This window comes from Saccopteryx leptura, chromosome 11, assembly GCF_036850995.1.
Source record: "Saccopteryx leptura isolate mSacLep1 chromosome 11, mSacLep1_pri_phased_curated, whole genome shotgun sequence".
Taxonomy (NCBI): domain Eukaryota; kingdom Metazoa; phylum Chordata; class Mammalia; order Chiroptera; family Emballonuridae; genus Saccopteryx; species Saccopteryx leptura.
This window is the reverse complement of record NC_089513.1, coordinates 44,916,005-44,941,093: the sequence shown is the minus strand read 5'-3', so window position 1 is coordinate 44,941,093 and position 25,089 is coordinate 44,916,005. Positions and strand designations below refer to the sequence as shown.

General features: G+C 38.4%; 1 protein-coding gene across 4 annotated transcripts in view; it reads left to right on the top strand.

Moving 5' to 3' along the window:
* The window catches only part of RBBP8 (RB binding protein 8, endonuclease), a 107,454-nt gene that overhangs the window by 59,594 nt on the left and 22,771 nt on the right, over positions 1 to 25,089 (top strand). For all 4 annotated transcript variants that reach the window (XM_066352535.1, XM_066352537.1, XM_066352536.1 and 1 more), the window contains 4 exons: positions 3,605 to 3,671; positions 12,462 to 12,637; positions 15,344 to 15,448; positions 23,426 to 23,523. In XM_066352535.1, the coding sequence (XP_066208632.1) occupies positions 3,605 to 3,671; positions 12,462 to 12,637; positions 15,344 to 15,448; positions 23,426 to 23,523 (446 nt within the window). The remainder of the gene's footprint in view (positions 1 to 3,604; positions 3,672 to 12,461; positions 12,638 to 15,343; positions 15,449 to 23,425; positions 23,524 to 25,089) is intronic.

Below are 25,089 nucleotides of genomic sequence, written 5' to 3'. Positions count from 1 at the left end.
CTACATCATCTTCAGCATTGGACAAATGTAGTAACTAATAATATCCAATCTGGTGGGTAAAGAATGATACCTTTTTAAGATTACCATCCTCTTTATTATTGTTCAGGTCACATATCTTTTCACATGATAATCAGTTTGCATTTCTTCTTGGGTAAATGGCTGGAATATTGTTTTGCCTGGTTTCAGATAAATAAAATGGTTCATGAGTTTATGTTGAAAATTAAAGACTATAGATCTTTTACTAACCTTTTCTCTAATAATATCTATAGCTCCTTTCTTCCAACTTAAGTATTCTGATTCTCAAGAACACAGAAATAATACATTTAAAACATCTCCTAGATACTCATGTTTTAATATCATGTTACTAGCTAGTAGCCTCAAAATAGCACCACTAATAGTACCACCAATATGATTGCTGAAAAGTTTAGAAAACCTCACTTTACATTAAAATGAGCAACAGAAAAATCATTGAAGTCAAATTTTAAAGTTATTGCAAGAATAAAAATATTAAGAGCTTCATGTTTATGAATTTTTGGTGTTTCTATCTTATTGCTACTTTTTTCTTCCTGTCTTGCCTCTCTTTCTTTTTTGTTATTACTTTTTCCAGTTACTGAATTTTGAGGATGTTTTTCTTCTCATTTTCATTTGATTCTTTTTTGATTTGTACCAGCAGTTTATTGAAGGAAAACGTCTGGGTTATGCCATTTGCTTTTGGACACACTCCAAGTGTTACAGCTTTAATTTGCTTCTTTACTGTTTTTTTAAACTCTTATTTCTATTGTTTTTGATCAACCTTGAAATTTTACTGTGCATTTCTAAAATATAAGGTTATTATCTTAACCATGTTCTGAATCACTTTAGTTTTGATCTACTAGTAACATCCTTCCTGGCTTTTTAGTATTGCATTTGACTTCTCTTTAGAGTTGTTTTGTCATTTTATTGGATACGAACAGGGAGAGTCAAGTAAACCATTTTTTAAAAATATTTTTAGCCCTGGCCAGTTGACTCAGTGGTAGAGCTTCAGCCCAGCATGTGAAAATCCTGGGTTCAATTCCCAGTCAGGGCACACAGGAGAAGCACCCATCTGCTTCTCCATCCTTCCCCCTCTCCTGCCTTTCTGCCTCTCTCTTCCCCTCCCGCTGCCAAAGCTCCATTGGAGCAAGTTGGCCCAGGCGCTGAGGATGGCTCATGGCCTCCGACTCAGTTGCTAGAATAGCTCTGGCTACAATGGACCAGCACCCCAGGTGGGCAGAGCATCGCCCCCTAGTGGGCGTGCCGGGTGGATCCTGGTTGGGCATATGCGGGAGTCTGTCTGACTGCCTCCCAGCTTCTACCTTTGGAAAAATACAAAATAAAATGTTTTTATTTATTGATGTTACAGAAAGAAGAGAGAGTGGAGGTGGTAGGGTGGGGGAGCGAGAAGTATCTTATAGTTACTTCACTTTAGTTCTCACTGATTGGTGGTCATGTGTGGCTTGACCCAGCAAGCCTAGGGTTTTGAACTGGCAACTTCAGTGTTCCAGGTTGACTATCTACTGCACCACCACAGGTCAGGCTCAAGTAAATCATCTAAATCAGAATCTTTGACTTCTTTCACCCTACAACAGGTGAGTTGCCAAATATATTGCTCACAAAAATTATGGGATATTTCAAAATGAATATGAAACAACAAAATATCCTCTAATTTTTGTGAGCAGTATGATTACTGATTCTGCCTGTCACAGCTGTTTTGCCTTTTCTCACTTTATTTCTTCACCTTGCAAATTAGACGAGGTACTCAATGCTTCTCAGTTTTGTATATATAACTACTAACAAATCAGGCCCTGGCCCACTGGCTCAGTGGTAGAGCATTGGCCTGCTGTGTGGATGTCCAGGTTCGATTCCTGGTCAGGGTACACAGAAGAAGAAACCATCTGCTTCTCCACCCCTCTCCCTCCCCTTTCTCTCTCTCTCTCTCTCTCTCTTTCTCTTACTCACTCTTCCCTTCCCGCAGCCCTGGCTCAATTGGTTTTAGGGAGTTGGCCTCAGGCACTGGGAATAACTCTGTGGCCTCCACCTCAGGCACTAAAACATGGCTTGGGTTGCTAAGCAACGGAGCATCCCCCCCCCCCCAATAGGTTTGCCGGGTGGATATTGGTCAGGGCACATGTGGGAATCTGTCTCTCTGCCTCTCCTCCTCTCACTAAAAAATAAAAAAAAATCAACCAATCTTCTCATTTTCCATCTGTGAAAAATAACTGATAATTGTTTTAGGTAAGTTTCAGACTCCTTAGCCTACTTTTGAAGGCTTTCTACTACTTATTATACCCAATCTTTCTTTCTAGCTTTGTTCCATTAATTCTCTGCATAGAATAATCACCTACCCAGTGCATTTTTCCTCTCTGTGTTTCTTTCCTGATCTCCTCAAGGGCCCAAAGCAACCTTTTTCTTCCTTGAAATTATCTGTACCTCTCTAACCCTGTCACTTTCATCTGTGTAAAGCATGTTCATATGAAAACTTGTCCCTCATTACACTATACTTTTCTTTAGGTCATTGTCCAAATCTTAAGGTTTTTTTAGATATTCCACAGGAGGTAGTCTAACAACCTCACATATTGTAACTAGTCCCAAAATTTTTGTTTATTCAATGTAAGAAAATATGTTTAGATTTATAAAAAAACCACTAAATTATTAACAGATATTTAGAATATGATTAACTTTCTTTAACAGAGGTTAATTGTATTTACTGTGACTTGATCTCTTGTATATATTCCTCCTAGTAAAACATGCTTAACCAGTGATGTCATACTAAAGATTGATAGGAATTTTATACTGGCTACAGTGGAAATTATAGCCCAAAATGAAGTTTCTGCTTTACAAATTAAAGATGGATAGGAAAATTTAGTTGAGGGAGAATCAAACAGTTATTACTTCAATGGATATGCTTAGATTATTGATACCATAATTATTCATGAAATATAGAGTATGACTAAAGAACAAAATATGACTTAAGTGTGTTTATGTTATAAAAATTATGCTGATATTCAGTGTTATATTACTTTTATGATCAGATTTATTTCAAGATAAATGACTCACTAAAACGGGTTTTCAAAATAGTAGGACTGAGTAACTAGATGGAATACTTTCTCGTCCTCAGAAAGAATAATTAGACTATTCCCCAGTACATGAAGTACTCTTTCTTTTTTGCCCACAAGCATGACATAAAATTATCAATCATTTACATGGAACTGGCACAATCTGAGATATAATCACTTCCTAGTAACAAATTAGTTTTGCATGGTAACATTAACCCTAATATTTTGACTTAAATTTGAAATCCCAGCCCTAGCTCAGTTGGTTAGAGTGTCATCCCAGTATGTCAGGGTTGAGGGCACGATCTCTCTAGTGAGGGCACAAGAATCAACCAATGAATGCATAAATGAGTGGAGCAACAAATCAATGTTTTTCTTTCTCTCTCTCTTCCCCCTCTCTAAAATCAGTAAATTAAAAAAAAAATAGAATTAGCAATCTTAATGTCTCCATAATTGTTGAAATTATTGAAAAAACCTGACATACATGTTAATAGAATTACAATATATGCCTTCTTTTTCACATTGTATTTAAGTGAATGAAAAGAATATGCTACAGGAAGAAAACAAAAAGCTTTCTGAACAACTGCAGCAGAAAACTGAGTAAGTACTTTTTCTAAATTTCAGTAGAAAATATAATATTTTACCCCAATTTTTCTTTCCTCATTTTGCTTAGCTGTACAAACTGTAAAGATTTGTTAAGAGTTTCAGATGGGAGGGGCCGGGGGGTAAAGGAGGGCTCCGGGGATTAATGGTGACTTGGGGTGGGGAACGTACAATGCGGTGTACAGATGAAGTTGTGGAATTGTGCACCTGAAACCTGTATGATCTTGTTAACCAGTGTCACCCAATAAATTCAGTAAAAGAAGAAGAAGGTTGCAGATTTTATTTTAAAAAATGATGAAATGTTCTGCAATAAAAAATATAAAATGACCACTATATCTTTGTTCATTATTTGGGAGTATGTCTGAAAAGTGCTTTTTCATCTCCTAGATTCATTTGCAGTATATAGAGAAAGTATCTGAACATTTTAATTTAAATCATTTTACTTTTATTGATTATTAGAAATAATACATTTTTAAAATACTTATATTTAAAATAAATATTTAAGTTTTGTCTCCCTTCTTCCAGCCCTGTCCCAGAAGCTTCATAAAAACAAACTGAATAAGTATTTCCTTTTGCACACTTCTTAGGCCTGAAAATCTTTTTCTGTCCAATCTCTCTACTCTCCCACCATTTCTTTTAAAGAATAGAAATAACTTTTACCCTGTGTACCAGTTACTCTTCTTTGTGTTTTATGTCTATTATTTGTATTGTTCACTCTGATTCTTCAAGTAGTTTTACCTTCTGTACTTGGTAGAAAAGGAGACCAGAGCTCACAAAAAGTCAACTTGTGTTGGTCTTACAGCTACTGGGTTATAATACCATCACTCAGACACATATCTTTTGACTTAGTGGTCTCTGTTCTTGTTATGTGACAGTGTCTCAAAAAATAATATGTGTTGACTAATACAGAGCAGAGAGATGACTACCTTTTATTTTTAATTTTCATGAAGCTTATATTTTTCTAAGAATTAGGATTCACATCGTCTTACTGGTTTTATAGGGCTCTTAAAGATTCTATTACATTTGGGCAGGCATCTATAATAATTTTGGTACAAACTATGCAGATGTAACGTTATTTTAGCTGAGAAGAGTTATTATCTTATGTGTAAACACATTTCACAGGTGAAATTCATGTTCTTATCGGTATTTAGGTAGTGAATGTCCCAATAGGATTATATATTCCTCTCAGTGTGATCAATCATTGTATATTGGTAGCCAAAGGTAATTTTGAGGAAGAATAATAAATGAGGAAAGAAGGCTAGGGAGTCAGAGTGAGGTGGTCAAGCATCTGTATGAAAATGTTAACACTTATCTGATTTTCCTCATGCTGTATATTGAAGTGAGGGTAGAACACAGATCCACAATCTTTTATATACGATTCCAAAACTCAGAAGATTTTTTTTGAAATGTTACTCACAACCAAACTTTACCTCAACTTATAGAATGCTATTTATAGTTCCTATTTATTCCATCACTTCATGTGAGCATTCAGTGCTTTGCTGTGAAAATATCAATGTGCTTGACTACACATTGATGCCTTAGGCTCTACAGGAGGTCTTATGAAATAATCTCTATATGCTGGATATTACCCTCTTTGTAAAAAAAAAAAATCTGAACTCTGAATCACATCGGCTCCCAAAGATTTCAGAAAAATGACTGTTGACCTGTATTAACCCTTTGAGTAGTACGAACATCCATGTATGTCCTTGTGCCTCCTGACCATCCAGAGTATGATCGTACAAAAATTTTTATTTTAAAAATGTGTAAGGCAACATTAAAAAAAGGCAAATGTATGTTCTTCTTGTTTCCATAAATTGGTTATCAAACAAACATGATTTTAAGTTAATAAAACTGGAACTGGAACTAATTTCATTTAAAAAAAAAACAAAAAAAAACACAACAACTCCCGGAGGTCCAGGAAAAAAACTCACTACTCAGAGTTAATGTTATGTGAAGTTTGGGGGTTTTTTTTGTTTTTCGTTTGTTTGTTTGTTTGTTTTGTATTTTTCTGAAGCTGGAAACGGGGAGAGACAGTCAGAACAGACTCCCGCATGCGCCCGACCGGGATCCACCCAGCACGCCCACCAGGGGCGACGCTCTGCCCCTCCGGGGCGTCGCTCTGCCGCGACCAGAGCCACTCTAGTGCCTGGGGCAGAGGCCAAGGAGCCATCCCCAGTGCCGGGGCCATCTTTGCTCCAATGGAGCCTCGGCTGCGGGAGGGGAAGAGAGAGACAGAGAGGAAGGAAGGGGTGGGGGTGGAGAAGCAAATGGGCGCTTCTCCTATGTGCCCTGGCCGGGAATTGAACCCGGGTCCCCCGCATGCCAGGCCGACGCTCTACCGCTGAGCCAACCAACCAGGGCCTATGTAAAGTTTTTTAGCACAGGTAACTTATGATATTTTGAACACATCAACCTTGATACTTAAGAATACGGAAGAAAATAAGATAATATTTATATAGAGGTTAATACAGAATTAGGTGATCACCTCAACAACCATGGTATATAAAGTATATTGAAAGCAAATAATGTCATTTGCTTGGTAGAATAACTCCAATTAGTTTAGGATTAATTTCTTTTTAGTGTTCTCAAATTTACATACTTTTCCTGTTGAGGCTCATTAATATTTTAGGAAAGATGTAAAAGCTGAAGTTTAAATTATAGTAAAGATTAATGTTTACTTAGGCTATGCCTTAGAATAGTGTAAGAGGTAGTCTTTTGTGTCTTTCAGTTCTCTTCTGAAATTTAAGATAGTCTATGTTCCCATAAGGCAATTCTTTGTAGCTTGCTCTTGAACAAATTGTCTTTTCCTTGACAGTTTTAAAAAAATGAGTATTACCTCATAAAGGCAACCTGGTTTTCTCTGACTACCTAACTATACTGGTATGCTGTTAGTATCTGAAATTTCCCTAAACTTTAGGAAAAATATTTGACCTATATTTCTGCTTGTGAAATGCAGTGATTCTAACTCACCTCTATTCTGCTTTTGATGTTACAGATACCTTATATGTTAGGACAGTTATTTAGTGACATTGTAGTGAGAAATTATTCAGTAACAATTTGACATTGTGAAGTTTACATATACTTAAATATATATATTTATGTAAGTATATATAAAGTTTATATATAAATTCTACCAGTCACAGAAAGCAGATAGTTAAATAAACTAGTCATTAGGGTCATAACTATCTTTGTTTCGGGAAATAGATGTGCTAGATCAGTGAAAGTCAAAGGAGTCTATACTTAAGTAGATACACTTAAAGACTGTAGGTTTTATTTTATTCACTGCTCTCTTCTAGGTGGACAGAGGTAAAAAAAAAAAAGTCGTTTCATTTTGTTTTGAAAATGAATTACACAGTTCTCTTACAAGTTGAATTCCTTGTATGACTTCTTTAACAAGTAGCATTGTTTGAACACCTCTAGTACAAGTTCATTGCCTTCCAAGCCAATTTAATTTAATTTAATTTAAAAAAATTTTTATTTATTGACGTCGGTGAGAGAGGATGGGAAAGAGAGAGAGGCAGGAACATCAGTCTGTTCCTGTGTTTTTGCCCTTACTGGCAATCAAACCAGCAACCTCTGTGCTTCAGGGTGATGTTCTAACCAACCGAGCTATCTGGCCAGGGCATGCCTTTTTAATTTTAGTGAGATGAAACTATATGAAAGTTCTTTCTAATCTTGTGTGTAGAAATCACTCTATTTATAAGTTCTATTTGTCGATTCTGATTTTTCCTTCTGGAACTAATTTATCCCCTCTTCTACTTGGTGGTCCTTAGTGTACATGAAGACAACTATCGTGGCCATCCTGAGTATTGTCTTAGGGTCAATAGCCTCTCTTCATGACGTGTTTGTTCCTCACGTGGTATTACTTCAAGACTCTTCAAAGTAACATTTCTTCTTAATGTTTTAGTTTTGTCAAACTGTTCAGTAAGAACTCAATATTCTAGGTATAGTCTTGCCAGTAGAGTAATACATCCATTTTTCTGTATCTTTTTTACTTATATTAATGTGGTCAAAACATATATATAGTACTGGTTGTTCCTTATGGGTTTACTACTCCATGTTCTCTACTTGTAGACTTGTTTTAGCAATAAATAGAAGAATTCTGAGTTGTGGCTTCATCATAGATTTTTGAAGAAACTTTATCATTTAGCCTACTCCTTAATTTTAAGGAAGTAGCACTCCTGATTAAATAACTATATTCTGGGCATTGAATGATACTTTACAAATTTTTTCTTTCTACAACTTCCCTACAAAAAAGTAGTAGTAAAATCTAGTACCATACCTACTTTACAGGTAACTGGAAACTGAGGCTCAGAAAGGTTAAATAACATGCCCAGTATAACTAGTAAGTGTCAGACCCAGGATTTTAAACCCAGGTCTGTCTCACTTCAGAGTTTGTATACCCTTTTATAGTTTTGTGCTACAATGGCCTCACATGTTTACCAATATAGTATCATTGTGTAGATCAGGGGTAGTCAACCTTTTTATATCTACCGCCCACTTTTGTATTTGTTAGTAGTAAGATTTTCTAACTGTCCACCGGTTCCACAGTAATGGTGATTTATAAAGTAGGGAAGTAACTTTACTTTATAAAATTTATAAAGCAGGGTGACAGCAAGTTAAAAGCATATAATAATAATTACTTGCCAAGTACTTTATGTCGGATTTTCACTAAGTTTGGCAGAATAAATCTTTTTTTTTTTTTTTCATTTTTCTGAAGCTGGAAACGGGGAGGCAGTCAGACTCCCGCATGCGCCCGACCGGGATCCACCCAGCATGCCCACCAGGGGGCGATGCTCTGCCCATCTGGGGCATCACTCTGTTGCAGCCAGAGCCATTCTAGCGCCTGAGGCAGAGGCCACAGAGCCATCCTCAGCGCCCGGGCAATCTTTGCTCCCATGGAGCCTCGGCTGTGGGAGGGGAAGAGAGAGACAGAGAGGAAGGAAAGGGGGTGGGGTGGAGAAGCAGATGGGCGCTTCTTCTGTGTGCCCTAGCCAGGAATCGAACCTGGGACTCCTGCACGCCAGACCGACGCTCTACTGCTGAGCCAAGTGGCCAGGGCAGAATAAATCTTGATAAAACAACTTACTATAGTTAAATCTATCTTTTTATTTATATATACTTTGGTTGCTCTGCTACCACCCACCATGAAAGCTGGAACGCCCACTAGTGGGCAGTAGGGACCAGGTTGACTACCACTGGTGTAGGTGGCTGAGCCTGGATTCTTTCTCTTCCTACTCAGTTCATTGATGCTTGAATCTCATTTATCCTGTGGAATTTTGCTTTGTTAGATTTGGCTTATCATTCCAACTTGGGGGGGGGGGGTTCTTCTCATATGTTGGTCTTGTTTTCTGCTCTGTATTAGGTTAGCTTTTACTCTCAGCTTTATGTCTTCCATTATTTGATAAATATTCCATCAGTGCCCTGCATTAAAAATTTTTAATAAAATATTGAACAAAACCTGCCTGAGGGTGGAGCCCTGAGGCATGCTATTACAGATTTCCTTCATCAGTGATAACTCGGTGATAGGTTTAGTCAGGGAGGAGTCAGTCTTTATTATACCGAGTTTATATTTCTTCTTTTTGTTTACAGTGAGAAGATAGCAAGGGAGTCATTATCTGGTGCCTTTCTGAGAGTGGGTTGCAGAATAAAGCGTTCCTCAGAGCAGCTGGTTTCACACTGCTGTTTTTAAAATTAGTCTTATTTGAATTATTGATATAATAAGCTGATACTCGTTTTAAAAGATCAGGGTATCCGACTCAGTAGTTTGTAATTTAAGGAGTTTTCTTCCCTTTTCTGAAAATCATTTGTTTAGTGAACTTGAATATTTAAGTGAACTCTATTAAATTAAAATTATGTTTTGATTGGAAGTACCTAAGTTCTTCAGAGTACAGCAGGAGAAAGCTGAATATTAAAAACTTTTTTACAGACTTTGTGAAGAGAGACCCTGTATCCTTATAGGTCTTTGGGGGGAGGGGGGAGAAAACATCTAAAACTATTTTAACGGGAAGCCTACAAATAGCCAAAAAAGTGTTCTCTCTGTCCTTTAGAATAAAAAGTGAAAGGAATAAGGTGACTTAAATGTGCGTAAAAATGTTACTAGGAGCTGTGGTGTGAATTTAACTTCACCAGATCAGATTGAGACCTAATACTTTAAAGAAGAAAACTTGGCCAATATATGATGTTTTTCCCCCTTCTTTTTTTAAATGACAAAGGAGGACAGAGACACCTTTTGTTTACTTAGTTTTTAAGGACAGGTCTGGTTAGATAGTGTGTGTGTGTGTGTGTGTGTGTGTGTGTGTGTGTGTGTGTGTGTGTGTGTGAGATCCCTACTACTTCTAGATCAGCTCTCCCAGGAAATCTGTTTCTTCTCATGACTCATTCATGTTTCAGGTTGAATTTTTATGACTTAGGCAGGTAGTCTGTGATGTGATTAGAGTGAGGTCAAATGGATTTCACACTCCATTAATTTATAAGGCTTTCTCATGTGACCAGCTTATTCTGTTTTTCCAGAATAAGATAGTAGAATTTGTAGGGAGAGATTAAAAATAAGATATTAGCTCTAAATAGCTCTGAAGATCTTCAATACAGAATATAGGATTATAGACCACAGTAACAGTGATACGATCCAGGAAATTAAGATGTCAGTGTTGGAAAGAATTAATCTATCATCTAATGATTTTTTTTTTTTTTTTGTATATTTCTGAAGCAAGAAGCGGGGAGGCAGAGAGACTCCCACATGCGCCCAACCGGGATCCACCTGGCAAGCCCACTAGGGGGCGATGCTCTGCTCACCTGGGGTGTTGCTCCATTGCAACTGGAGCTTCTAGCATGAGGCAGAGGCCATGGAGCCATCTCAGCACCCAGGCCAACTGTGCTCCAATGGAGCCTTGGCTGCAGGAGGGGAAGAGAGAGACAGAGAGAAAGGAGAGGGAGAAGGGTGGAGAAGCAGATGGGCGCTTCTCCTGTGTGCACTGACTGGGAATCAAACCCGGGACTTCCACACACCAGGCCAACGCTCTACCAGTGAGCCAACTAGTTAGGGCCTCATCTAGTGATTTAAAAAAATCTGTTGCTCATAGTTTAAGTGGGAAAGTCAATTGAGTTAAACTTAATTAACTTAATAACTACAATTTAATCCAAACCTGGTCTTTAGGTACCCTTCATTCTGAATTGAGTTGGACATATGCATAGATTAACACAAACTTATTTTTTTAATGGAATCTGAGACTCTCTCATATTCACTCATTTATTCAGCAAATATTCATTGAGTACCTACTGTGTGCCTATTTTTATGGCCTCTTATGATGTATTGGTGAACCAAAGACCCTTATGCTCTTGGTGTTTACATTCTAGCAGGCGAGCAATGGATAAGTCAATTTATATTATATTAGAAAGCAGAACATACTGTGGTTAAAGTAAATAGAGCAGAATGAGAAAAACCTGTAGGAAGTAGAGCTGCAATTTTAAAGTGTGTTCAAGGTAGGCCTTAATGAGAAAGTCGAGTTCTGGCAAAGACTTCCAGGGGCGGAGGTAATTCGCCTTGTAATGGATGGAGCTTTGCGTTCCAAGCAGATAGAACAGCTAGCACAAAGTAGCTAAGGCAGGGCTATGCATGGTGTGTCTGAGGAACCTTGAGGAAGCTGGGTGGCTGAAGTAGAGCGTGATATGAAAACATCAGAAAGGGCAGAGGGGAAGAGGACAGTCAGATCCTGTAGGACCTTGTATTTCATTAAGAGGACTTTGGCTTGTGTCTTATGTGAATTGGGAAGATGTGGCAGCTTTTAATCAGACATAACTTAAGTTTTAATAGAGTTTCAATAAGACTGTTCTGACTGATGTTTTGAGAGTAGATTGTAAGGGCACCTGGATAAAAGCAGTGGCAGAAACTCAAAAGTTGAATCCTACTTGTAGTCAGTCATAAAGATACCACATTGAGTGGTTAACTACTGTCCTGGGAGTTAGGCTGCTGGGATTTAGACCCTGGTTCTGTTATTTACTATTTTAGTAAGTGACTTAACTTCTTTAACTCCATTTTCTCATTTGTAAAATGAGAGTATTAGTAATACTTGATACAGTTACAATAACTGAACTGATTCATGCAGCACTTTTAACAGTGACTAGCAGTGTAAACATATGAAAATGTTGGTAGTGATTATTACTTATCACTCTATTTTTGTCAGTTGCCAAGTCACGTTTGTTCTGCTACCACAGTGTTGAGCACTAGTCCCTTTCTTTCCATAGCTGTTTTCAACTCGCAGTTCAGACCCACGGAAGCTCTTGGCTGGACCATTGTAGCCACTGCTTCATTGATTTCCTTGCCTCCTTTCTGACCCAGTCAATCTTGCACACTGTTGCTAGAATGTCACATTACTTCCATGCTCGAACACCTTAACTCTTCTCTTGCTTTCTAATCTGTGTGCACACTTAATCAGCTCTCCTTCGTGTGGCTCAAGCTTGTTTTTTTCTAACCCAAGTAGACAGTACGTACAGTGTGCCTTTACCTGGACTCTGGACCCTCTACTGACTTTCTCTGCCATTTGAAATTCTTTTAATGTTACTGCGACAGCACCTACACTTTGTACTTGTCACAATAATATTCCTCACTCGAATCAAGTGTGTACTTCTCTAATCCTTATATTCAGATTTTGAACATTAGATGGCAAGGAGTTAATCTCTTATAGCTTAATACCTATGTTTTGCTCTAGCTCCATACCATATGGTAGATGTTTCAGTAAATGAATTTATTGAATTAATTTTCTTTCATTTGTCATTATTTTCCTATAGGAATGATCAACAGCATCAGGCCGCTGAGCTTGGATCTGAGGAAAATGTTGTTCCCGATTCACCAATAACAGCCTTTTCCTTTTCTGGCACTAATCGACTACGGAGAAAAGAGAACCTTCATGTTCAACACATGGAGCAAACACATTCTAAACTGGAGCACTCTGTGTGTACAAATGGTAAGGATTAGGGTTGGAATTTAGTTATTTAGTTTTATAAAAATATTATGCCCCTATTGTTTTCGTGTTACCTAAGATAATGGAATTTAGATAGTCATTGTTCAGGTAACTTGATGTTAACACCATAAATTTAACTTCCATTAGTGAAGTGACTAGGAAGTCATTTTCCGCTTCTGTAATGTATAGATATGCATTGCTCTCCTCAATATATAAATGCCTAGCATTTTGTAAACATAGTAATAGTTTCCTATTATTTAAAAACATTCTTGTCAGGGCACACAAGAGAAGCAGCCATCTGCTTCACTCCCCCACTTTCTCCCCCTCTCTTCCTCTTCTCGAGCCAGTGGCTCAATTGATTCAAGTGTTGGCCCTGGGCACTGAGGATAGCTCAGTTGGTCTGAGCATCGGCCCCGGGCACTGAGGATAGCTCAGTTGGTCTGAGCATCGGGCCCCGGGCTCTGAGGATAGCTCAGTTGGTCTGAGCGTCAGGCCCCGGGCTCTGAGGATAGCTCGGTTGGTCTGAGCATAAGCCCCAGACTGGGGTTGCCAAGTGGATCCCGGTTAAGTCACATGTGGGGTCTGTCTCACTATGTCCCCTCCTCTCACTTAAAAAAAAATTCTTATGAGCATCTGTCTGAGTGGGATAAAAGGAAAAAGGAAAGGAATTTAACAATTATTACCTACTGTGTGCCAGGTATCATGCTGAGTGATTTAAATATATTACTACTATATTTTAATTCTCATGACAGGCCTGAAAGGTAGCTAATAGCACCTATATTTTATAGATGATGAAAGATGCTGTTTAGAAGCATTAAATAACTCACTCTTGGCCACCTCTCCAGTAAGTAGATGAGTCAGATTCAAATATAGATCTTCCTCTCCCTTAACTTTAGTTATTTTCCAGGTCTTGCCCATAGCTATTCCATATTGAGAATCCTGTTTTAAACGGGCTATTTTTACTTGTTATAATTTGTAGCAATTGGTGATAATCAAGAAATGGCATTGTTGCCTGACCAGGCAGTGGCACAGTGGATAGAGCGATAGGCTGGGATACAGAGGACCCAGGTTCAAAACCCCAAGGTCACCAGCTTGAGCGTGGGGTTGCCAGCTTGAGCATGGTATAGACATGACCCCATGTTCACTGGCTTGAGCCCAAAGGTTGCTGTCTTGAGCAACGGATCACTGGCTCAGCTGAAGGGCCCCCCCCCCCCCCCTGTCAAGGCACATATGAGAAAGCAATCAATGAACTAAGGAGCCACAACAAAGAATTGATGTTCCTCATCTCTCTCCCTTCCTCTCTGTCTATCCTTATCTGTCCCTCTCTCTGTCTCTCTGGCGAAAGAAAAGAAAGAGAGAAAGAAAAAGAAAGAGAGAAAGAAATAAAAGAAAAAGGAAGGGAGAGAGGGAGGGAGGGAGGAAGGAGGGAAGGAGGGAAGGAGGGAAGGGAGGGAGGGAGGGGTATAGTAATGTATCTTCTTTGTGGCTTACCATTTTTATTAAATGTTTTTTGAACTACCTTTTCATGTAGTCCTGAAATTTATCATGTGACATGATGCAAAGATTATTTCTTTTAATATTGATCTAAAAGTAAATGGTAAAGACTGTTTTAACCTAAACTATTTGTAACAAGGAAAGCATTTTGGGGAGAAGGGGTGTGTATAGTTCTAGATGTATTTTTATAATGCAAATAAATTGTTCACAGTAGCTGTGCCTCTGAAAAAATAAGTTGATCTTATTCTTTGATATTGAAAAATTAGCATGATTTTCATCATTTTGTATGACCTTGCATCACCATCTAGTGGAAAACAGAAGAACTGTTAAAAATCTTACACATAATTAGGAACTAAAGTAAAATGTAAGATCACAGATCTAGAAGGAACATTCATTGGTTCTTTTAGTCTGCTGTCAGACAGAAGAGTCACTGCAGATAAGCATCTGCATGGTTTAGGCCAGGTTTAAATCTATCTATGAGAATATTCAGAAAATCAAATCATAGCAATTTCCTTTATTGGGAAAGTCTTTTGTATCATAAAAGCTTCTGGCTTATTACGTCATTGTAGGAGAATAACATGTAACTATATATTTAAAAACTTGATTTGTCTCTTTTAATCTTGTTCTGATCATTTTTACTTTGAATCTGAAATTTTGATTTAAAATACAAGATACCTTTTGGGCCACACAAGTTATTTTAAAACTGAGTTCATGACTACTTAGTTATTTTTTCTTTCTAACCATATTTACTTGTTTATTTTAAAGTTTATACTGCTTTTTTGCATATATTACATTCAGGTTATAATTAGTAAAAGTCTATTTCCTTTTACTTTTGGGGTTTTTTTGAATTTTTCTGTAAAGCATGTTTCAGAATTTCCTTCCAGAAAATACAAACTTGAAAACAAAGATTTTGGAGAGATGTGATTCAGTCTTCGTTTTAAATTAACTTAATGATTTTTAACAAAAACACATAAGGAAAAGATACATTAAAATGGTACAGCTCTCTGTTCTAGTTCTCTCCCCCACTGTCCTGACTACTGTGGATCAAATTCCAGCTTTGTTTCTAGTTAAAATATAGGGATGAACGCTTTTACGATAATATGAAAATTGAATCTATAAAATAGCACTTTTAATACATATAAAATTAGGTTTGTTAGCTTATCAAAATAATATTTTTTCATGATTGTTTATAGTAATCTTTTTTTTCCCCCTTAGAATTGAGAAAGGTTCCAAAATCTTCAATTCATCCACAACATAAGCCTAATGAAAATGAAATTCTAGTGGCTGACACTTGTGATCAAAGTCAGTCTCCGGTGGCTAGTAAGTAAGATAATGAGGTTACTTTACTAATTTAAAATTTGTGGTTATTGGTGGTAAGAGTGGCCAACAGTCTGAATTAGACAATATTTTAAGATATTTTTTATTTTGTTTGTATTATTAGTTTAACAGTCTTTTTCATATTAGGAAATAATGTTTTCCTATTATTAAATAATTTTAATAGCCTTATCCATATTAATACAAATTGCTAATACAGTGGTACCTTGAGATACGAGTTTAATTCGTTCTGTAAGCAAGCTCGTAAGTCAGTCAACTCATATATCAAACAAATTTCTCCCATTTAAAATAACTGAAATATATTTAATCAGTTCCAGCCCTGTGAAACATCCCCAGATCATCCTAAATTATGAAAAAAGACGTTTTTAATTAAGAAACACACATGTATACTTTACCGATGAATAACAAAATACATGAAGTAAAAGAGAAAAGTGTTATTTAGTACTGTATTCTTACCTTGGAGACAGACGAGTGTGGCTAACGGAGGTGAATGGCGGAGGAGGAGGGAGGGAGGAAGGGATGCAGGCACTGTAGACACGTCAACTAAAACTGCACTTTCTTAACACTAAATGTAAACTAAAACTGCACTTTTTTTACTTTAAACAAAACTAGAACTGCACTTTCTTTACTTAAAATGAAACCACAGAAACTTAATTGTAAAAAAAAAATGCACTTTCTTAACTTTAAACTTAACCTAAGCTTAACATTACATATTTTTCATTTAATCATCACCTGTTTTTTCCTTTTTGGCAGCACTTTGGGCACTTTCACTTGCAGGACTTTTGAATGAAAATCTATCCAAAGAGGTTTGCTTTTGCCTGCCTTTTAAAATGTTACAGAAATGTGACTAACGTGTCATTAAAAAGTGCTGAAGCAGGACCAGTTGAAACTTTTTCTGGGTGTTTCTTTCCAATGAAACTTGAAAGCTTCTCCCACATTGTCAGCATGTCTTTAATTTCACTTGTAGAAATCACTTCCTTTGACTCTACCTCCTCCTCACTACTAATCCCTTGCAGAAGCTCCGTATGTTGCATCATCTGTAGCTCCTTCAACTCCTCAGTTGAGAGTTCCTCCTCATGTTCCTCGACGAGCTCGTTTATGTCACCCTCATCTACCTCCAGACCCATCGACTTTCCGAGGGACACAGTCTCCTCTAATGCTTCTACCTCGGTCTCGGTCTCTGGTTTGAATCCTTCAAAGTCCCTGTCTGCAACAACATCAGGCCATAACTTTTTCCATGCCGCGTTCAAGGTTCTTCATGTAACCTCTTGCCATGCCAAGTCAATAATGTGTAAACATATCACCATGTTGTATTGATCTTTCCAAAACTCTTAATGGGTTAGACTTGTATTCTCAGTCACCTCAAAGCAGCAGCAGAACAAGTGCTTTGTGTAAAGCTTTGTAAAGTTGGAAATGACCTGCTGACCCATAGGTTGCAAGATTGAAGTCGTGTTGGTTGGGAAGTAGAGGACTTTCACAAATTTGAACTCATCGAGAATGTCATCTTCAAGACCAGGTGGGTGGGCTGGAGTATTATGAAGGATTAGTAATACTTTCATCAGGAGTTTATTTTCTTGAAGATATTTCTTCACTGCAGGACCAAAGACAAGATTTACCCATTCAATAAAAAACTGCAGCGTAACCCATGCCCTAGCATTGACGCCCCACATAACCTGCAGTTTTTCTTTAAGAATCTTTTAAGTCTTAAAGGCTCAAGGATTTTCGGAATGATACACTAGCAGTGGCTTTACTTTACAGTCACCACTAGCATTTGCACACAATGCAAGGGTCAGACGGTCCTTCATGGGTTTATGGCCTGGTAGCTTCTTCTCCTCTGTGTGATGAAAGTCCTCCAGGACATTTTTTTCCAAAATAATCCTGTTTCATCATAGTTGAACACTTGTTGGGGGATGTAGTCTTCCTTTGCGATAAGCACAGCAAAACGTGCAATGTATTCCTCAGCTGCCTTAACGTCAGCACTCGCAGCTTCACCATGCCTCACCACTGAGTGGATGCCAGATCTCTTCTTGAAATTTTCAAACCAGCCGTGACTTGCCTTAAATGTGTCTTCTGCTGCCTCTTTTAAGGTTGATGGTTCTTTCTTATTCAAGTCACTGTAAATAATACGTGCCTTTTCGCATATTACAGTCTTTGTCACTGTATCTCCTGCCAGCTCTCTCTCTTTCACCCACACCAGCAGAAGCTTCTCCGTTTCTTCATGGATATTTGTCCTTCATTGGGACAGAATTATAGTTTCTTTCACTGGATTTGCCCTTTCGGTGGCATCCTTTTGTTTAAGGATGGTATAAATTGTAGATGCATTGCAGTGTTACAGCCTTGCCAGTTCAATCACTCATATACCACGCTCATATTTTTCTATTATTTCTTGCTTTACTTTTATCAAGATCATTCTCCTTCTCACTACTGTCCTTTACACTCACTTTCTTCAGTCCCATGATAGCACACAAAAAAAGTTAGTAAAAAATGCAAAAATGATGCAAGAATGAGTATAGCGCACGAGATTCAAATTGATTCTGCGGGTAACACGTGAGAAAGAACGAGATGCTGGTGATGTGCTGCCGATACTGGACCCGTGCGCCAACACATCAACTAGTGGCAGCTTCCCTAATCATGACTCGTATCTCAGAATTTCGCTCGGATCTCAAACAAAAATATGGACCGAGTCGCAGCTCATATCTTAAAAAAATCGTATGTTGATCTGCTCGTATCTCAAGGTACCACTGTAATTTTAAGTAACAAAGCTTTATTCTGATTTACTCATTGATTCAACAAATATTTTAGTGTTTGCTCTATACCAGGCACTGAACAAAACAGCTTTTAACCTCACTGAGCTTACAGTCTAGTTAGGAAGAGGAAAAAAAAATATATTATGGTAAGAAGAGATATTGGAAAACCTCATTTAAAAGTGACATATGAGTAAAGACTGAGGGAAGCGAGGGGGTCAAATGGCTATCGGGGAAGGGCACACCAGGTGGAGAAATTGGCGAGCACAAAGACCGTGAGGTGAGGTGCTTTTTATTTATTTTTTTATTATTATTTATTTTTGTATTTTTCTGAAGTTGGAAACGGGGAGGCAGTCAAGACAGACTCCTGCATGCGCCCGATCAGCATGCCCACCAGGGGGCGATGCTCTGCCTATCTGGTGCGTCGCTCTGTTGCAACCAGAGCCATTCTTGTGCCTGAGGCCACAGAGCCATCCTCAGCACCCAGGTCAACTTTGCTCCAGTGGAGCCTTGGCTGCGGGAGGGGAAGAAAGAGACAGAGAGGAAGGAGAGGCGGAGGGGTGGAGAAGCAGATGGGCACTTCTCCTGTGTGCCCTGGCCGGGAATCAAACCTGGGACTCCTGCACGCCAGGCTGACGCTCTACCAGAGGTGCTTTTGATTGTTTGAGGAACCTTAATGGTTCTGTGTGGCTGGGGCAGACTGAGGGAAACTGTTTACAGTTTCTGTTTACTGAGAGAAGAGGCTTCCAGCAGTAGGTTTACAGGGTGAGGTGGGATGGTTAGAAATCAGGAATTTGGTTTTGAGAGTGTTCTGTTTGAAGTGCTAGATAGACATTCAGACAGATTTGGCTGGGTAGGTGGATATGAGTTTGGAAAAGTCTAGGATAGTGGAATGGAAGTTGTTAGCATGTAGATGGTTGTAAGCTATGAGACTGGGTGAGATTACCAACCAATTCATGTAGATGGAGAAATTCAGGTACTTAGCCCTGAGGCAGTATATTGTATGAAACAGTGAGTCACAAGTTCTTTCATTATTACCTCTACCCCAGCCTTTTTAGGTGTTTTTTTTCCTCTAATCACTTCCCCTATGAAATTTTAATAATGCGGCTGTCCTGTGTGAATGTATGTATATCTGTGTGTTACACATAAAAAGATATTTTTATCCCCCAACAACCATTTTTACCCTCTTGGAGGTGATATTACAGTCCCATTCACTTCAGTGGAATCCACCATCTTCTCCCCACTCCCAGCCCTAGAGAGAGGGGTTGGTTAGAGAAAGGGGTACAGGAGGGAGGGAGAAGGAGAGGAAAGAATAGGGAAGAAGGAGATAAAGAGAATATATTTTCACACATTCTTCTCTCATTAATTACATTGGAATTGCTCTGGAAAAAGTCATCAGTGACTTCCTGGTTGTTAAATATAATGAATACTTTCCGGTCATTATCTTGACCTCTCTGGCATTTGACATTATTGAGCACCCTCTATTTATTGAAGTGGTGCTACTCTCCTGATTCTCTTCTTGTTCTTTTTTCACCTTCCTTTGTTGGCTGTTCTTTCTCTGTCTTTTAAATGTTACTGTCCCCAAAATATATGGTTCTTGTTCTATTCCTGTCTCACTTTCTGTCTTCTGGAGGAATCTCACTTAGAGTTAGTTCTCCACTACCACCTTTATGATAATAAGCCCCAAATCTATATTGCTGTCCAAGGCTTTTCTCCTGGCTTCTAGACCAGTGTATCTGCCTGCTGTTGAACATCTCTATCTGGATATCCTTCCACTTCAGTGTGTCTGAAAGTGAAATTTTTCTGTCTAAACTACTTCTCGTCCTTTTATTTATATTCTAATATCTAGCTGAGTTATCTAAACCAAAAACGTTTGAAGGCCCTGGCTGGTTAGCTTAGTCAGAGTATCATCCCAAAACACCAGCGTTGTTTGATCCCTGGTCAGGGCACATACGGGAAGCAACCAAGGAATTCACAACTAAGTGGAACAACAAATTGATGTTTCTCTCTCTCCTTCTCCCCTTTTCCCTCTCCCCTTTTCCTTCTCTCATTGTCTCTAAAAATCAGTTACAAAATTTTTTTTGAATTATCCTATACTCCTGCTTCTTCATCTCTCATATCTACCATGTTTCCCCATGTATAAGATGCATCCTTTTTCAAAAATTTTGGAGTCTAAAAACTGGGTGCATCTTATATAGCAGTTGCAGATTTTTTTTTTACTTGCATTTCTCACTTTTTCACACTTGTTTTTGCGCTCGTTATAAATTTTTTTACTTGCATTTCCTGCCTTTTCATGCTTGTTTTTGTGCTCCTTGTTTCACACTTGTTACCGGTATATTATGGTAGGTTACATTTTGCCACATTCTGCCCAGAAATGACTCAGAAAAGAGTTTCCTACAGTGCTGAATTCAAGTTAAAAGTGATCCAGTTTGCAAAAGTGAATGGAAATCATGCTGCTGGACGTAACTTTGGTCCTCCTCCAAATGAGAAATCAGTCCGAGACTGGCTACAGGAAGAAGAAACCCTACTGAAAACGCCATGGCAGACTCTGGCCGGTTGGCTCAGCGGTAGAGCATCGGCCTGGCGTGTGGAAGTCCCGGGTTCGATTCCCGGCCAGTGAACACAGGAGAAGCGCCCATCTGCTTCTCCACCCCTCCCCTCTACTTTCTCTCTGTCTCTCTTTTACCCTCCTGCAGCCAAGGCTCCATTGGAGCAAAGTTGGCCCGGGCGCTGAGGAAGGCTCCATGGCCTCTGTCCCAGGTGCTAGAATGGCTCTGGTTGCAATGGAGCAATGTCCCAGATAGGCAGAGCATCACCTCCTAGTGGACATGCCTGTTGTATCCCGGTTGGGCGCATGTGGGAGTCCGTCTCTGCCTCCCTGCTTCTCACTTCAGAAAAATACAAAAAAAAAGCCATGGCAGAAGAAGGCCATGAGAGGCAATTCAGCAAAATGGCTTGATTTAGAGAGGGAATTGATGATATGGACTGAAAAGCAAAGGGCAATTGGAATTCCTGTTGGTTCAGCATGAGACAAGGAGAATTCCAGATGAAAAGACATTACTTATTTTAAAGAAGGACACAGTTGGTGTTCAGGTTCGTGAAGCAGAATGGACTAAGCATGCATACATGCACCAGACTTGCCCACAAGATGCCTGAAAGCTATGAGCAGGAGGTCCTTGAATTTCATCATTTTTCATTCAGTATTGGAAGACAGACACATCAGTCTGAGTTCAGACAGATTGCAATTATGGATGAAGTCTCCCTGTTTGATGTCCCAAAAAGCAGAACTGTTGATAAGAAGGGGGTGAAAACTGTAACTAAAAAAATTAGTGGACATGAGAAGAGCCATTATACAGTTGTTCTAGTTTGTTGTGCTGATGGAACCAAGCTGCCTCCTATGATGATTTTCAAACACAAAACAATGCCAAAAGAGGACACTCCTCGCGGAGTGATGGTCTGCATTCATGACAAGGGTTGGATGGATCAGGATGTGATGAAGATCTGGTTTGAGAAAGTTTGGAGGAGATCAGGTGGGCTCTTATACAAACCTGCCCTGTAGCTGCTTGATCAGTTCAGGGCACATATAACAAAAACACAAAGAAGATTGCTGCCGAGCAAAACACAAAATTTGTTGTCATTCCTGGAGGCTTGACATCCCAGCTCCATACACTTGATGTCAGCATTAACAAACCCTTCAAAGGTGCCATGAGAGATGAATGGAACCAATGGATGAAGTCTTCTGGGGATAATTTGATACCAGCAGGAAGAGTGAAGAAACCAACTATAGGAGAAGTCTGTACCTGGGTGAAAGATCCTGGGGTAATATCAAGATTGAAATCATTGTCAAGTCATTTAATAAGTGTGGCATTTAAAATGCCATAGATGGAACTAAGGACGAGGCAATATATGAAGACAGTGATTCGTTATCAGTCACAGATGAGGACAAGCTAATGGATGGGAGTTTTTAACAGTGATGAAGAGTTGTATGAATTTTATGATGAATAAAACTTGAGTTCAGGAACTTCAGTACTTTTTTTTTTTCAAATTTTGGGCCCCAAAATTAAGGTGTGTCTTATACATGAGGAAATACAGTACTCTCCAAATCTTAATGATTCTACCTCCTACACATTTGCCACATTCATCTTTCTGTACCCTCATTGTACTAGTTTAGCATCCCTCATAAAATTGTTTTAGTATCTAATTAATTCTTTTGCCTGTTATGACTGCTTCTTGCTCTATTATCCTGTCATGTCTAGAATTACTTTTTAAAACCAAATATTGCACCTGTCCTCCATTAAAAGTTCTTAGATATCACTTCATTGCCTACATGATATATTTTAAACTTTTTAGCATAACGTGATCCCTCACTGACTTGTCTGGCTTATGTCCTACTACTGCTACATCCTTTGCACTTTGAAATCCAGCAATTGAACTACATATAGTTCCCTGAACATGTAATTTTGTTTCACATACCTAGACCCCCTTCTCTCTGCTCCCAGCCCAACTGACCTGTCAAATTCCTCTTTCTCTCAAGAGTCAGCTGAGACATCTTTTGATGTAGCTTTTCTTGATTTTCCAAGGCAGATTTAGGAGTCCTTCTTCTATGTTTAAATCACTTCTTTTTAGTGTACCTCTATTGTAATATTTACATTTTATTGTACTTCTCTATTTACCTTTCTATTTCAACTATAGCTTATCAGTTCCTCGAGTACAGAAATCTTTTCATCTAGAACCTAGCACAATGTCTGGAACATAGTATGTGTTCCCTAAATACTTGGGTTATTGGAATGTAGTTGACTTCTGTGTAAATATCTGTTAGCTTAGAACTTGGGAATTATGTAATGCTGTATGTTTTCATGAAAGGTACTATAAAAAGGGTTTGATAGTCATACTATATCTTAGTTCACAGTAAAGCCATTATAAAAATTATTTTTTATGATTGTTTTCAGTGGCAGTAAGAAAAATAATCTACACATTACATTCACTTCACTTAGGATAAATAGAAAACTTAACTGAAAATGTTTAGCAAGTGTAGACACTAGATATCTGCAACTTATTGCTGTCTATAGTAAATATTTTGGACCCTTTTGAACAGAATTTTAAAAATTGTTCAGTGCCATCTTGTAAAATGGTTCTGTGAGCCTTTTATTCTTTTATTGTATTTTTTTATATACATCTAGTTTCTACAAATGTATGATTGGGTTTTTATTTTTCTTAGAAACACATGGAACAAGCAGTTATCCCACTGAAAAGTCATCTTTCAATTTAGCTACAATTGTTGCTGAGACACTTGGCCTTAATATTCCAGAAGAATCTGTAAGTAATTGTTTAGTTTGATGGTTATATGAATTAATTGATGTTTTTTAGGTCAGTTTTTAGAGAATTGAGCAAGAGAAGAAATATTTTTTCCAAATATTGTTGGATAAAGGCCTAGAACAAAATTGATGTGGCTAGCAAGGCTCATTTATATTATCCACACAGGCAGGCCCTAGAAATCTAGAGTCTAGAATTCTTGGGATATAGGTTGTAGGTTCAGTCAAAATTTTAAAAAGTAACAGTGGCTTAGAGGGCTTGGCCCGATCTCTTCCCCCCTTTCCTACCCTGTTTCATCTACAGGGGTCTCAAACTCAACTCAGCATGTGGGCCGCAGAGCAAGATCACAGCCGTTAGGCGGGTCGCACTAGGTCTACAAAAGGCAACTGTTACGCAACACTTTTCAGTGTCACAAAACGACCAGAAACTGTAGTTCGTGGATTAGTCTGCGGGCCGCAAAAAATTGTTTGGCAGGCCACATGCGGCCCGTGAGTTTGAGACCTCTGATAGCAGAAGACCTAAAGCTTTAGGTTTATCTCAGAAGTTATTGGGTCTTCTCAGCATCCGTTAAACAGGGGTATGACTTGGAAAACAGCGTGAATTTTTGGGACTAACATATATAATATATACTGCTCACAAAAATTAGGGGATATTTCAAAATGAATATGAAGTGATAAAATATCCCCTAATTTTTGTGAGCAGTATACTTTAGTTCTGTTCTTATAAATGCCAGTCCAAAAAGACCTATTTCTTAGAGATGGGGTCAGCAACTGACTCCATGAGTTTTTTCATTATTTTAGTACTTCCTTACATCAGATACATTTACTCTTCTTAATTGATCCCTAAAGGCCTGACCTGTGGTGGCGCAGTGGATAAAGCGTCGACCTGGAACGCTGAGGTCGCCGGTTCGAAACCTTGGGCTTGCCTGGTCAGGGCACATATGGGAGTTGATGTTTCCTGCTCCTCTACCCCTTCTGTCTCTCTCTCTCTCTCTCTCTCTCTCTCTCTCTCTCTCTCTCGGCCTCTCTCCTTTCTCTAAAAATGAATAAATAAAATCTTTTTAAAAAACCCCTAAAAATAAAAAACTTGAATTCTTCAATCTTAAGGAAGTTTTACTTTGATGCAACTTTAAAATAGTATTCCTGTGCTTTTAGTTGGTACATGTGTATGTACTTTTATAAAATTATGCTGTTATTTATTGTATTTGTAAAAATTGAATTCATTTTTCATTACATTTGCATAATTGTTCTTTCTAGTTTTAAATCCGTATTCAAGTAGTAGTGGGTAGTTTTTAACCTTTGAACTTGAAATGTGTTTTAATGGTTTATAATATTTCTCTTGCCTGTAAGCCTGGCAAGGCAGTAGTTTAGACACCAAGTATATTGAAGGAACTGATCTCCAAGGATTTAGTGCTCAGGTGTGATCCACAGGCCAGTAGAATCTGCATCACCTTAAAGGTTGTTAAGAGATTCAGCACCTCAGGTGCCACCCCAGGCCTACTGAGGGAAAACCTACGTACATTTTAACAAGATACCCAGTTGGCTTGTGTGCATGTTCAAGTTTGAGGAC